The sequence below is a fragment of the Petromyzon marinus genome, chromosome 2 (assembly GCF_048934315.1).
Source record: "Petromyzon marinus isolate PM22_M1 ecotype Great Lakes invasive population chromosome 2, UKy_Petmar_22M1.pri1.0, whole genome shotgun sequence".
Taxonomy (NCBI): Eukaryota; Metazoa; Chordata; class Hyperoartia; order Petromyzontiformes; family Petromyzontidae; genus Petromyzon; species Petromyzon marinus.
Genome location: NC_133668.1, coordinates 19,119,110 through 19,131,946, shown reverse-complemented (window position 1 = coordinate 19,131,946; position 12,837 = coordinate 19,119,110). Strand labels below are relative to the sequence as shown.

Here is a 12,837-nt window from a genome sequence, read left to right as displayed (position 1 = left end):
ATCCAATGCCTCAGCCTTCGCCGCCACGTACCCTGTAAATTGCTTTGGTTTGCGTTGTTTTCGATATCGATCGAGCCTTTCAGGAACGCATCCCCAGCAAACCGGGGTATTACTGTACCCGTATCCAGACCTATCTACTGTCCGAGTACCCCTAGCAACCTGTAGATTTTATATTCCATTAAATGGAAGAATTACATTTCAATTATTTGTGCGTTTACAACCCGTGGAGGATTATGCTGTGCGGTTTCTCCCCACAGGCCCTGTATGAGAACATGCTGGTGGAACTGCCATTTGCTGGCTTCTTCCTATCCAAGCTGCTGGGCACGACTGGTGATGTGGACATACACCACTTGGCATCTCTTGACCCGGAGGTCTACCGGAACCTGCTCTTCCTCAAGAGCTACCAGGGCGACGTCGAAGAGCTGGGACTCAACTTCACTGTGGTCAACAACGAGCTTGGCGAGGCACAGGTGTGTGTGTGTGTGTCTGTATGGGTGCATCTGTGCTTGTGTGGTTTGAGTGTAGTGTGCGTGCCTTTGCATGTGCGTGTATGGACACATGTTTGCTGGTGCCTGTGTGGTGGGTTCCACGGAGACGCACACTACAACGTGGAGGCAACACGTTTATTATAACACCCCAACAGGGTTACTGCATAAACGTACACTTGGTTAACTAGACCACAATGGGGTAACTACATAACCGAGTCAGTCAGTAACATACTGCCTGACCCACGAAGCCGAGCATGAAGACCGAGAATCGAAGAGACGTAGCACCGACGGGTTCAATTCCAACAGACAGCCCGGATCGGCTCTCGGGACTTCCCTTTTATGCCTCTGAGTGTGGCTTGGCTCCGCCCTCAACCACGCCCTCTTCTAGATCCTACGAGAAGGCTCTGGGCTATATATCACGTGTCCCTCTTGCCACCCTTTGGCCCCCCTCGCTCCCCTCTCCTGGTCATGTGCCCTCTCGGGTTCACTTAGACTGTCACGTCCTTACTTGCCCTCTCTCTGCCCGTCACCAGAACCATGCCCCCTAGGGCCCGCTTCCATGCCATACCTACTCTGGTGCCAGATACAGGCTCAAGACGCACAGTTCCACTCTTATTTTGGGGTCTTTCGGTAAAGTCACGTAGATAGATTCAAAGAAAATAACAAAAAAAACTCGTTTCGATCTCAACGCAAGCGATCGTCTTCAGCCCTTTCCTGAAGACGACCGCTTGGGTTGGTTATTTTTTGTTATTTTCTTTCAACCTATCTACGTGACTTTACCGAAAGATCTAAGAATATGAATTCCTGCAGTCACGAAAGCTTTAAGTCAAGTTCCACTCTTGTGACAGTAGCTGGCACTAAACGCCATAGTGACTCCATTTACATGACTACACCTTTACTGCACTGTGTTCCTGATGACCTGGGTTTGATTCCTGGACATACAAAATAATTGTAGCAAGTGATATTAGAACCTGGTTTAACCACCTTGTGCTCTTGAAGAATTGCCATTGCCAGATGTTACCCTCCTTTCAGGTAGTGTTCATGCCATTTAAGGCAGTGTTGATATTGAGTCATTATTTTCAGGCTAAGTAAAAAATGGTTCTTGGTGAAATAAAAAGTCACGTCAATTGTCTTCTCAAAAAAGTATTGCAATTGCACTCATCTTTAGTAGCTGTCCTTAGCCAGCTGTGGAATTTCTACATTCTCTTAGCATGGGCCAATTTCTAATTAAGTCAATCACTGCTCACATCCCCCAACTCCCTCTGTTGACACCGGAGGGATAATGGGGCAAGTTGACCCTTAAGCGATTTTGAAATCATGACCTTCCGATAGCAAGTTGAGTACTCTAACCACTGTGGCATCCACGTTAAAGTACAGTTGCTGATATTGCTGTTCAACAAGACACCAAGGTCCCACTTGTTAACTGAAGGCTCCATAAACTTTACCTGCAGGTGGTGGAGCTCAAAGCGGGCGGCAAGGATATCCCAGTGACAAGTGCGAACCGCATCGCGTACATCCACCTGGTGGCCGACTACCGCCTCAACCGGCAGATCCGGCAACACTGCCTGGCCTTCCGCCAGGGCCTGGCTACAGTCATCAACCTCGAGTGGCTGCGGATGTTCGACGAGCAGGAGCTGCAGGTGAGGCACGCAGGAGAGAGAGGGGCTGTGGTGAGAGACTAGGTGGCGGAGGAGTGCATGGGAGCCGGAGGACCTCTGGTTCACTGCGGTGGCAGCTTTGCGCAACCTGTGATCCAGGTTTAACTGAACCACGCAGTGATAAACGGTGAGGCTTTCTTGAGTAAACATTGTATATGTAGTGTTATGCATTACATTTAAGTTAAAGTCAACGTGTCTGCCTGCTAAAATAAGCAGTGGAGTGGTTGGCGTCTCCATTGGCGCTTTATAGCGTTACTGTGCTAAACTTTATGGTCAGATGTTTATATGGGTAGAGTTGACTGAGTGGCACAAAGGGCTAACACAGTGTCAGTTCACGTAACCAGCCCTCCTGAGCTCCAAGTTAGAATCCATATGTTAGCCATCTTTGATGAAACCACATTCTGAATTGTCTGAGTTGATAGTCTAAGCCTATTCACCAATGACTGAAAAAGAACCATCGTATGAAATTAGAGCTTTCCTTTTAATTTAGATTGTTCCATTTATACCTTCTACTGTACTTGATATGCTCATTCAGATGCACTTCCATTAAATGTCGTGTAAGCTGGCCCAGTTATTGACACGATGCTGTGCCCCACCTACTATTTCCCCTTCATATGGCTGTAGGTGCTGCTTTCTGGAGCACAGGTCCCTATTGACCTACAGGACCTCAAGAACTTCACAAACTACTCTGGTAAGTGTCTTACAGAGACCAATTTACAGAGGGCACAATTATCAGGATTATGTTCCCAATCATATGCAACGTCAGTGGTACATGGTATCTGAACCTAAAAACAAATACTGTTCTGGTCTGTAAGGCTATATAGTGGATACTCCTTGGTTCTTTCGGTAAAGCCACGTAGGTATAACAAATTAACCAAAAAATAATATATCACGACGTTTCGATCGCAACACAAGCGGTCGTCCTCAGGCAGAAAAAATAATCCAGCAGTGGAACTGCTGAACCAGCGAGAGAGCTGTTACAACAAGAGGTTATATATGTGGCGATGGGCAAGCAAGCGGGGTCTGAGCTGGAAAGGAATTCCATCCCAAGCAAGCATGTCAGTTGTGTTCATGGTGGAGTTTAGGGAAAGAGAGATTAGGGAGAGAGATTAGCATGAAATGAGCTTCCGTCGCTGCTTAAGAGTATCATTCCCCGCATATGCATACACCAGCAGTGTTATTGGGAGATTAGCACTATGTTGATGGGAGAGATTAGGTAGGGAGATTAGGGGGATTAGTAAGTTAATGTCTATGTGTAACACAAGCTGCGGCGCTGCCAACTGCGCTGTGAGGCAAGCGCGTCCACGCAAGGGAACCACCGCAACGGTGGTCGCACCAGTGAGACACACAGCCCATCACACAGCCAGAACCATCGGTACATCGAGGCTAAGGGAGCAGAAGTGGCCATGTAAGTGAGACCCCAGCTTGTTAATGTAGAGGTACCTAACAGGGCAATGCAACTCAGAGTGTCGGAGATAATAGACAAACGGCAGGGAAGAATGGAAACATCACAGCAAGTTACGACTTTGCTTGGTTAATAACGTCCGTCCAATGATTGCTCAGCTTATACCCATCTTCTTGGTTTAAATTGTCTCTGTGTTTATATATCTGGATGACTTCATGGATAAATCTTTGATGGTAGCCCGAAGGTTTGCAGAGTACCTTGGTCTCGGAAAAAACAATATCATGCGAGCCCACTGCGTTATAACAATGATCAGCCACTGCAGAGGTATTGATTCTGCCGTGTTTCAAATCTGCCTTGTGTTCGCGAACACGGCCCGAGACATGTCGTTTCATTTCCCCAATGTAACTGCTGCCACAGACACAACTTTGTATGTAGACACCAGGTGATTGAATGTCACGAATGACATCCTTCACAGATGGGATCAAAACACGGATTTTGTGTACTGTGTTGAATCGGACCTGGATCTTGTGTTTGTTTAAGATTTTGTAAATATTTTTGGTTACACCTGCTATGTATGGCAAGGTGATGGTTTTTATTGGGTCCTCAGATGGTTGTCTCCCCATGGTTGGGGCTACAGCTTTGCGGATTGTGCGGGCTGAGTATCCATTCATCTTGAGGGCTTGGTGTACGTGCTCCAGTTCACTGGCTAGGTGGCGCTGGTCGGAGATTGTGTTTTGATGTGGGAGTTCTTCTGGGCCAGATGGTGGATCTTTAGTCTTTGTGTACATGTGTGTACATGTGTAGGTGAGCTTTTGTAGAGTGTGGTGGTGCAGTGGTTAATGCATTGCACAATCAACATGACAGCATTATGTCGATTCCTGGCCATGGCAAGTGGCATTTGAACCTCTCATTGGCCCCTCCTTGATTGATTCAGCCCTAAATTAATACCTTGTGTGGTGTGAAAACATCAGCACAAAGGTGACCAGGCATCTTGCTGGCCTTAACAGGTGCTTGCTATACTGGTGATATTTGCATCTATGTATGCATGTGTATCTGTGTGTCTGGGGCTGGCAGGCGGATACACAGCCGATCACCCCGTCATCAAAGTGTTCTGGCATGTAGTCGAGGGATTTACGGATGAGCAGAAACGCAAGCTGCTGAAGTTTGTCACCAGCTGCTCCCGCCCGCCTCTTCTTGGCTTTAAGGTGAGACTAAGCAATGGATACACAATCAGAATGTTTTGAGTTCAAATCCCAATATGGGGTCAACTTCGGGGTCAGTAAAATGATAACGTCTTCATGGCACATCAACGGTGGTTGTCTTATGCACATTTATTTTTGCAGGGAAATGCTTTGACGGTCAATGATGATGCTTCTTGCCACCCCGTGATTTCCTAACTTACTGTTATCTCCTTTCTACCTCATGCCTATGTCATCATCTCTCTCAGGAGCTGTTCCCTGCATTTTGCGTTCACAACGGCGGAGCCGACCCTGAGCGCCTGCCCACAGCCAGCACCTGCATGAATCTGCTCAAGCTGCCCGAGTTTCTGGAAGAAGAGACAATGCACGGGAAGCTCCTTTATGCCATTGAGTCGGCCGCTGGCTTCGAGCTCAGCTAACGCCCGCCTGTTCCGGCTCGTAGCGCAGATGCTGCCACCACCACCCACCACCAACAGAAGCCACGCTGCGCTGGCAGGGCTCAGTATAGACTCTGAACGTTTAAGGATGCGTGTGCGGAAGGGATGCGCATGTGGGAGGGCACACCATTGCCACTCTCCCGGTGTAGGCTTACTGCTCGCAGAGACTGCATTGCTGGACAATCATGTGACCATGTTCTCGCAGAAGGGGCAAGGACAGGAGCTCCTGTGGTCGACCACACAGACTTTACCTTGGTAATTGCCCGCTGTGTGCCTGCAGCATTGCAAGCCCTTCGAGTTCAGGTGTATCACCAGTGACAGAAATGGACACCTTTCATCTAAAGGTGTGTCCTAATTTAATGTTTCCTCTTGAATTTGTTTACGAGTGTTTTTGAGAGCTGGTCAGCTTGGTGTCACGTGCAGGGGCGTGACTGCTGCTGTTTAATGGAGGAGAGACGAGCAGTGTGCCGCAGGGTTTGGGTTTAATCAGTTTCCAGCCGTTAAGGGATGCCCCATAGCTGTGTAATGCTTTGTGCTCGGCTCAGGTTACTCGAAGCTTACACGCACTTATTTATCCCGAGTCCTGTTCACAAGGTCACGCGCTTTCAACAGTGCAGATGTGTAAGTGTAGTGTGGCTCTATAGCTGTAATAAACTTTGCAGATTGCCGATTTTCTCATCACGATAATAAGACATGAGAGTGGCCATGCATTTAAGAACTTTAGAGCCAGGTTTAGGTGTGCACAGACTTCATTGTACGAGTGAAACAACTAACTTGGCTTTGAGGTATCCAGTTGACGGCAGAATAGCAAGGTTACTGACCTACATTTATGGATTTTAGAAGCGTCGTCCCCTTATATGGTTTTCCCCAGGCACTTGGGTTTCCATTCATGCAAAAATATTCAATAATTGGCAAAACGACTCTATGCAGACCCTTCTGTAAGAGATTGTGTTACTCAGCGAGGCTTCATGAATAGACGCAGGAGTTAATCTATCAGATTAATAGTTTTGTTTTCGTGGAAATGTACTCATAGTTTGAGACCAACTGTTGCAATGGTTGCCTTTGTAACAGTTCTACAGGCAGCAAGCCATGGTAAGAATTAACTTTTTAAAAATCCAAAGGCATTTGAGCATGCTATTATTTCTGCCAAGATTATATAATTAAAGTAGTTAATTTCTCATTAATGTGACTGGTCAAAGTGGCTCACATAATGAGTAGAGTTTTATTTGCTAATGTAACATCTTTGCTGTGCAGGGTCGCTGGCAACCAGCCCAAAAAGGAATAGCTTTTCCCCAATTAAGTTCACATGTTTTTGCCAGAAAAGCTGTGGTTTTACCATATACGTAACTACAATGTAGGTGCTTGGACTATGAGTTGATGTTTTAACTGAAAACAAGCATTAATTCAAGCGTTTGGTTGTCTTCATTTACTCATGCTCATACAGTTTTAAAATGGTTCCATATATTTGCACCGACTTTCTATGAATATAATTTTCAGCATTTCGCACTCAATTTGCACGAACATATGAATTTATTGCTTCAGAGCAATGATTTTGTGCGGCCTTTAATTTATCATCTGGAGCTGTTAAGAGCACTGAGCACGTGTATTTGGATTTTTTCCCAAAGGTGGCATGGTGGCTCAGGGGGCTTAACATTCTTAATGGATCATTGCTGAGATCTTGGTTTCGAAAAGAGGTCATCACCCATGATGAACCCACATTGTCATAAGTGGATGGTCTCATTCCACTTACCAGTAACAGCACAAAAATGCATTATGGTATTTTGCTTACTTTTTTTACTTTGGCATATACCTACTCTGAGGTCAAATATTTTTCGTTGATTTCCATGTGCCATTCCCTCTGCAGAAAATTTCAGAGTCCACCATTTTGACATACACCCTCTATAGGGCAATACAAGGGGGCAGAGTATGTGTATTAAAGTATGTATGTTGAACTTCTTTCGCACCGTACGTAGCCAACCATGCTAATCGGTTGGCCACATGGACCAAACATTTTAAAGTATTCAAAGAAGCATGGAGAGTTGCATACTGAAAATTATAAGCAGAGCAAAAGGAACACATACATCATAAATGCAAATAAAAAAATCGATTTACTGTTAAGGAAATTAAGTGATTTTGAGAACAGCATATGGCTGGAGGGGATGCCTGATGGAGTGATGAGGTCAGGTCATGCGCAGGTGCAAGATCGATTGTGGCATTGCACAACTGAGAAGAATGGCAGTGGTGTGAAGTGGCTTTCATCCAGCTGTGGTAAGACTGGCTTCTAATGATGACATCGTGTGAGGTCCTTTCCCCAACACTCAAAACAACTGTTCACTGCGAGAGTTTCGACTGCATATTTATCAATCTCTTCAAAACGCCACTATCACAATTGGATTATTGAGAATAAAATCCGAAATGCCAATTGTTTCCCTGCCTCACATTAAAAAATAAATGCATATCTGCATTAGGTCAGGTTTGCTCCAAACATTGCAAGAAGTAACCCATTGAGGATTATATTGATGCAAATCTAGGAATTTATCTCAACTTGAAAATTTAAGGTTGGGAGTTGATATGACGGTCATGTGTTGATGGCTGCTCATCTCGGGTTGACAAAGGTACCTCTTGTGCAAGTCAACAATTTGTGTCCTGTAGATGGACTGGCCCCCTTCATTGTAATTTGCAAATCGCACTACCTGCTCATGGTAGCCAACGTGATCATACCCTATACCTGTTTGAGGAATTACATGATTGATTAACCACAGCCTACTTGGCAACTGGTTAATCAATTTTTAAGGATGAACCAGCTTCCATGGTACAAAAGCTGGCTTTTAAATACTAAAGCGAAGAAAAACTATAACATATCCAAGGATTATGTAATTCGATTTAACATGTCGTTTGGAAATATGTAATTATCAATATGGAAGCTGACAGTTTTGGGCAACCCTTACAGTTTTGGCAGTTTTAAATAGGGCAAGTCCCAAATAGCAACACAAATTTCCAGTTTCATCTTTATGAGAGTTAATAGTGGCCCCAAATCCCAAATGCATCGACATACAAGAGCGAATGCATTAATGCTTTCAACCTTAGTTTGAAAGTGTTTAAAATGTAGTAGCCTCATTCATGAAAACCTTACAGTTGCAAATACAGGCTAATGTCAGGGTCCTTTAGCCATTTGCAAACTAAGTATTTAGAATATAACTGGTAAGATATGTAATCTTGCATATTTTTGTTGCTGTGTTTGGTTTATGGATTTTTATACTGTCTAGTTTGGGTCATGAGGCATTGGTGTAAGCATCCAATCAGTGCCATTGATGTAAAGGACATTTTGACTTTTGCTAGATCGTTTTGAGCAAACTACGGTCATCCCCAGCTTATGACATTAATCTTAATGTTAAAACAATTTGATGCTAATATGTATACTATTTTGACGACTTTTTTTTGCTTATTTGTACATTTTAGGGCAAAGTAGTGAGTGAAGTACAACCCAATTTAGAGCATTACTGCAGCAAATAACAAATTAAACCTAATGTCCAAGCATGGCGTTACACAGCTGTAATTTAGCGATGTGGAGTTGGTGGATTGTATTGAACTCATGCGTGTGAGATACCTTGCTGCAGAGACAAGGAAGTTGCTCGTAGGAGAGGTACAGCAAGTGCTGTATGTTACCCTATCTGTGATGTTTGACATTTCCCATGTTTTCGTATGGTTTCCCAGACATACAAAAATACTGCCAAACGTTGCAAGCAAGGACCCTCTTGATGGTTTAGAGAATTGAACCTTATGGCGGGACCCCGGGGTCCCATAAGCCCCCAGCTCTCGCATAAATTGCGTTGCGACGTCATTTTATGTCTGTTGAAGGCGAACGATACGGCAATATATTCCTCTCGACGAGCTCTACACGGTGCGCTAATCAAAGTTTTGTTTCTTCTGCTCATTCGTCCTCGCTGCGTTTGGACGACACGACAACAGAATGATCCACGCCAGGTGGGTCGCGGCGTTAATGTGCGCGGTGGGACGGAGTCGCCAAAAATAAATTAATTACGAATTTGAATTCCGTTTATTTGGGACTCCGGGGTCCCGGCGTAAGGTTCACTTGGCCAGACGTTTCTAGATAAACTGACTATAATATCACAGTAGCAGATATCGGTGAGAATGCTTTTCAGTGTAGAGTTTGAATAATTAAGCACATCCAACCAAAGCTTCAGATCTGTTAATGTGTATTAGTTATTTGTCTCGCACAGACAGAATGGATGGATGCTGCTTGTTTGCCGATGTTTGACGTTAACTTATGCAATACCAATCTTGCACTCTTTTTGGGAGTTATATTCGTACAAACCTTTTTCCTTCCCGTATGGCCCTTCTGAAAGCCACCCTAAACAACATTGTAAACGTGAGTGACATGCAAATGTATTCACCTGTCTTTGTAACATGGCCCTTAACCAGCTTCAAGACCCTTAACATGGATATAATTTGTGTATTGAATCAGTTTGCACTCTACCTTTCAATTACTTTAATGCAAGTCTCGTTTGTGACAAAATCAATGGAATTCATGCACCGTTGCCTTTGGGCCAAGACGGAAGTCAATCCTAATGAGGTACACAGTACAGGAGCATATACTGGCTGAAACATAATTTTCATGATTTTGTGTTGCACCTTCTGCCACTTGCTGTTGAGGCTTTTCCTGTCCAATTTGTATCCTTGCCATTAGATTTGTTGACATATTCCAGGGCGGACCACGCGATGGCTTTAGGTGTGGCATCGCCCCGAGCGCGTTAGTCGTGAGTGTGCTGGGTTTTGTGTGAGTGATGTGACATGTTTGTACGTTTTAACTGTGCCCGTTTGATTTGTTGGCTGTTGGCTACACATCTTGGCTTAAGCTAACCAGTGCTTTTGTTTGTAAATTTAATTTTTTTTGGTCAAGATAATTAAAATGTTTTTGGCGTTAGTAGTGTTGTTCTTTTTGTCTTGTAGACTGGGGTTTTGTGAAGAAGAAAACACTTTAATGTTCTATAAAACGTGACATTAACGAGGCTGGAACCATTGCATTCAATGGACGTTGGTGCATTTGGGGAAAAGACCTATCAAGGACGCTACTGTCAGAATCATAACACATTCCTGCGGAGGGAGCTGGTAGGAACGTTGGGTTGCTCGGTCAGTGGCCAGGGTCAACGGCGGCGTGGTGTATTCCGCAAATATGCCCGACTGTGAGGGCGGGCACAAGCCGACGTGAGTAGGTTAAACGTTGAGTTTTATAAGGGCACCACGGAGTGACCAGCCCCTCCCCACCCAGCCCCACCCCACCCAGCCCCACCCCTCCCACCCCCACCCAGCCCCACCCTCCCCACCCAGCCCCTCCCCACCCAGCCCCACCCTCCCCACCCAGCCCCTCCCTAGCCTCACCTCTCCACCCAGCCCCACCCCTCCCACGTGGACAGACATACACAATTAATCCCCTGCCTCCTGTGAATTAATTCCGGTTGGGCTTCCAGTCCACTACGTTTCCTACCAGTAATATTTATACTAGAGGAATCCGATTATCTATAAAGCTCTTTTTCACATGTCCAGTCAAGGCGGGTAAGGACGTTACAACAAACAAAACAAAAACATGAAGGTAAACAAATCGCCCCAAACTCACACAAACTAAAAACCAAACCATCCCCATCCTTCGAGGCAAAGCCCCACTAAGGTATTAACTTATTTTTCAGAAGCGACCTGGCCACATGATGGCTAAACAAAATTGGCTTATCATTTGAACATTCATGGCAGCAAAGTAATCTCAATGCATGTTTCTAAATGTGGAGGGAAAACCCGGAGAGAGAAAAAAAACACCACGCCACCACGGGGAGAACATGCAAACTCCAAATATAAAGCAGGCGTCGGGATCGAGAGAGAGATTTTCGTTTGGTAAGCTCCGTTCACGGGGGGAGGGGGGGGGGGTGTTCAATCGTTTTGTAACATGTTGGGCGACAGACGGATGCTCTGTTTAATTTGACTGACGGTGGGGATCTAGCAATGAGTTTTTGAGGGTGTTTTTTTGTTTGAGTCTGAACACAGTACACAATGGGATTTGTGTTAAATGGGAAAAGGTTTATCTTTGGTTAAAAAAGAGGCCATAAAAACACAAAAAAACACGATGAACGAAGCAAATTCCCGAAATAACCGAGCATTTTTTTTTGGGGGGGGGGTTTCTTCTAATCGTAATAAGTAAAAAAAATAAACACGCTTTATTGAAATGTACCGTACTAGTAATGGAAGAATTCCACGACTACAGGAAGTGGTCCCGAAGCTTGCCACAACGTAAGGGGGCCGTGGTGATTTACAGCCAACGTCAGTTGAGTGTGGATAATTAGACCCGAGCCGAAACATAACATAGAGAAAAATATGGTTTAAAAATATATTTTTGTATATTTTAATGATAGAAATATAGTATTGTCATCAGTATGACATAAGTATACCAAGTTTGCAGTCGATAGCACATTAGGAAGTGGGTAAAAATTGAGTTACAAGATTTGAGGATATAACAGAGTGAATGAAAAGCGTGTAAAAATAGATATATATTCGTCTATGTGCAATCTACGAGGCCATACCTGGTAAAACAAATGAACTATAATAAACTAGCTTGTTTGCCCGTCCGAAGACGGAAGCTGAAATATTAAAGATGTAAAATTTAGATGTAAAGCTTTCGCGACTGCAGGGATTCATATTCTTGGTTCTTTCGGTAAAGTCACTACCACGTAGAAGGGAAACAAAATAATGAAAAAATATAAAACAATAAAATTCTCACGACGTTTCGACTGCAACACAAGCAATCATCATCATCAGGTGTGAAAACCACGGCAAGAAAATTTGAAAAAAGTGGCGTTTTTTTAACATACTCTTTGGTTCTATTCGGTAAAGTCACGTAGGTGAAAAATAAAACAAAAATCACGACGTTTCGGCCACAACACAAGCGGCCTTCATCAGGTGAAGGGATCAGGCTGTCTCGAGGACAGCGCTGGAGTGAAACACAGCCATGCTCAGACCGCGACCTTTAAGCTGTGTGTGAGCAAACAAGGTGCCTTGACAAAGGAATTAGCATAACAATTAGCATTTGATTTGCCGACTTAGCATAGAGGTGGTGTACGTGCGGGTGGACTTGCCGTTTGGCGCGGGGGAGGGGGAGTTTACCTATTGATGGTGTGAAAAGGGAATATTTTTAAGAGCTGCGAAAATTTGGGGTACCACTACTTGAAAAATATACTGTACCATTGAAAATTAGTTTAATGTTTGGTTCGATTTAGAACATCTTTCCAATGGTTGCTTAATTTGAAACCATCTCGGTTGAAATTTTGTCTGTGTTTGTAGATCTGAATTGCCTCGTAAACAAATCTCTGATAAAAACCCGTGGGTTTGCAAAGAACCTTGGTATCGGAGAAAATTATATCGTGATCACCCACAGCGTTGTAACAGTGATCAGCCACGGCAGAAGAATTCGTTTTGCCGTGTTTCAAATCTGATTTGTGCTCGCGAATTCGGTCAGAGACATGTCGCTTTGTCTCCCCGATATAGCAATCACCGCATGTGATAGCACCACGGACAGCGACGTGCATTCACGTTTACTTGTGTGAGTCACTCGCTCATGATTATTAATGACGGGGAGGGGGGGGGCTC

General features: G+C 44.4%; 1 protein-coding gene across 3 annotated transcripts in view; it reads left to right on the top strand.

Moving 5' to 3' along the window:
- Positions 1-10,132, top strand: part of UBE3C (ubiquitin protein ligase E3C) — a 37,822-nt gene extending 27,690 nt beyond the window's left edge. For all 3 annotated transcript variants that reach the window (XM_032959957.2, XM_032959984.2, XM_032959974.2), the window contains exons 20-24: positions 258-470; positions 1,940-2,128; positions 2,771-2,837; positions 4,626-4,756; positions 4,999-10,132. In XM_032959957.2, the coding sequence (XP_032815848.2) occupies positions 258-470; positions 1,940-2,128; positions 2,771-2,837; positions 4,626-4,756; positions 4,999-5,169 (771 nt within the window). In that variant the 3' untranslated portion in view covers positions 5,170-10,132. The remainder of the gene's footprint in view (positions 1-257; positions 471-1,939; positions 2,129-2,770; positions 2,838-4,625; positions 4,757-4,998) is intronic.
- The last annotated feature ends 2,705 nt before the right edge of the window (positions 10,133-12,837 follow it).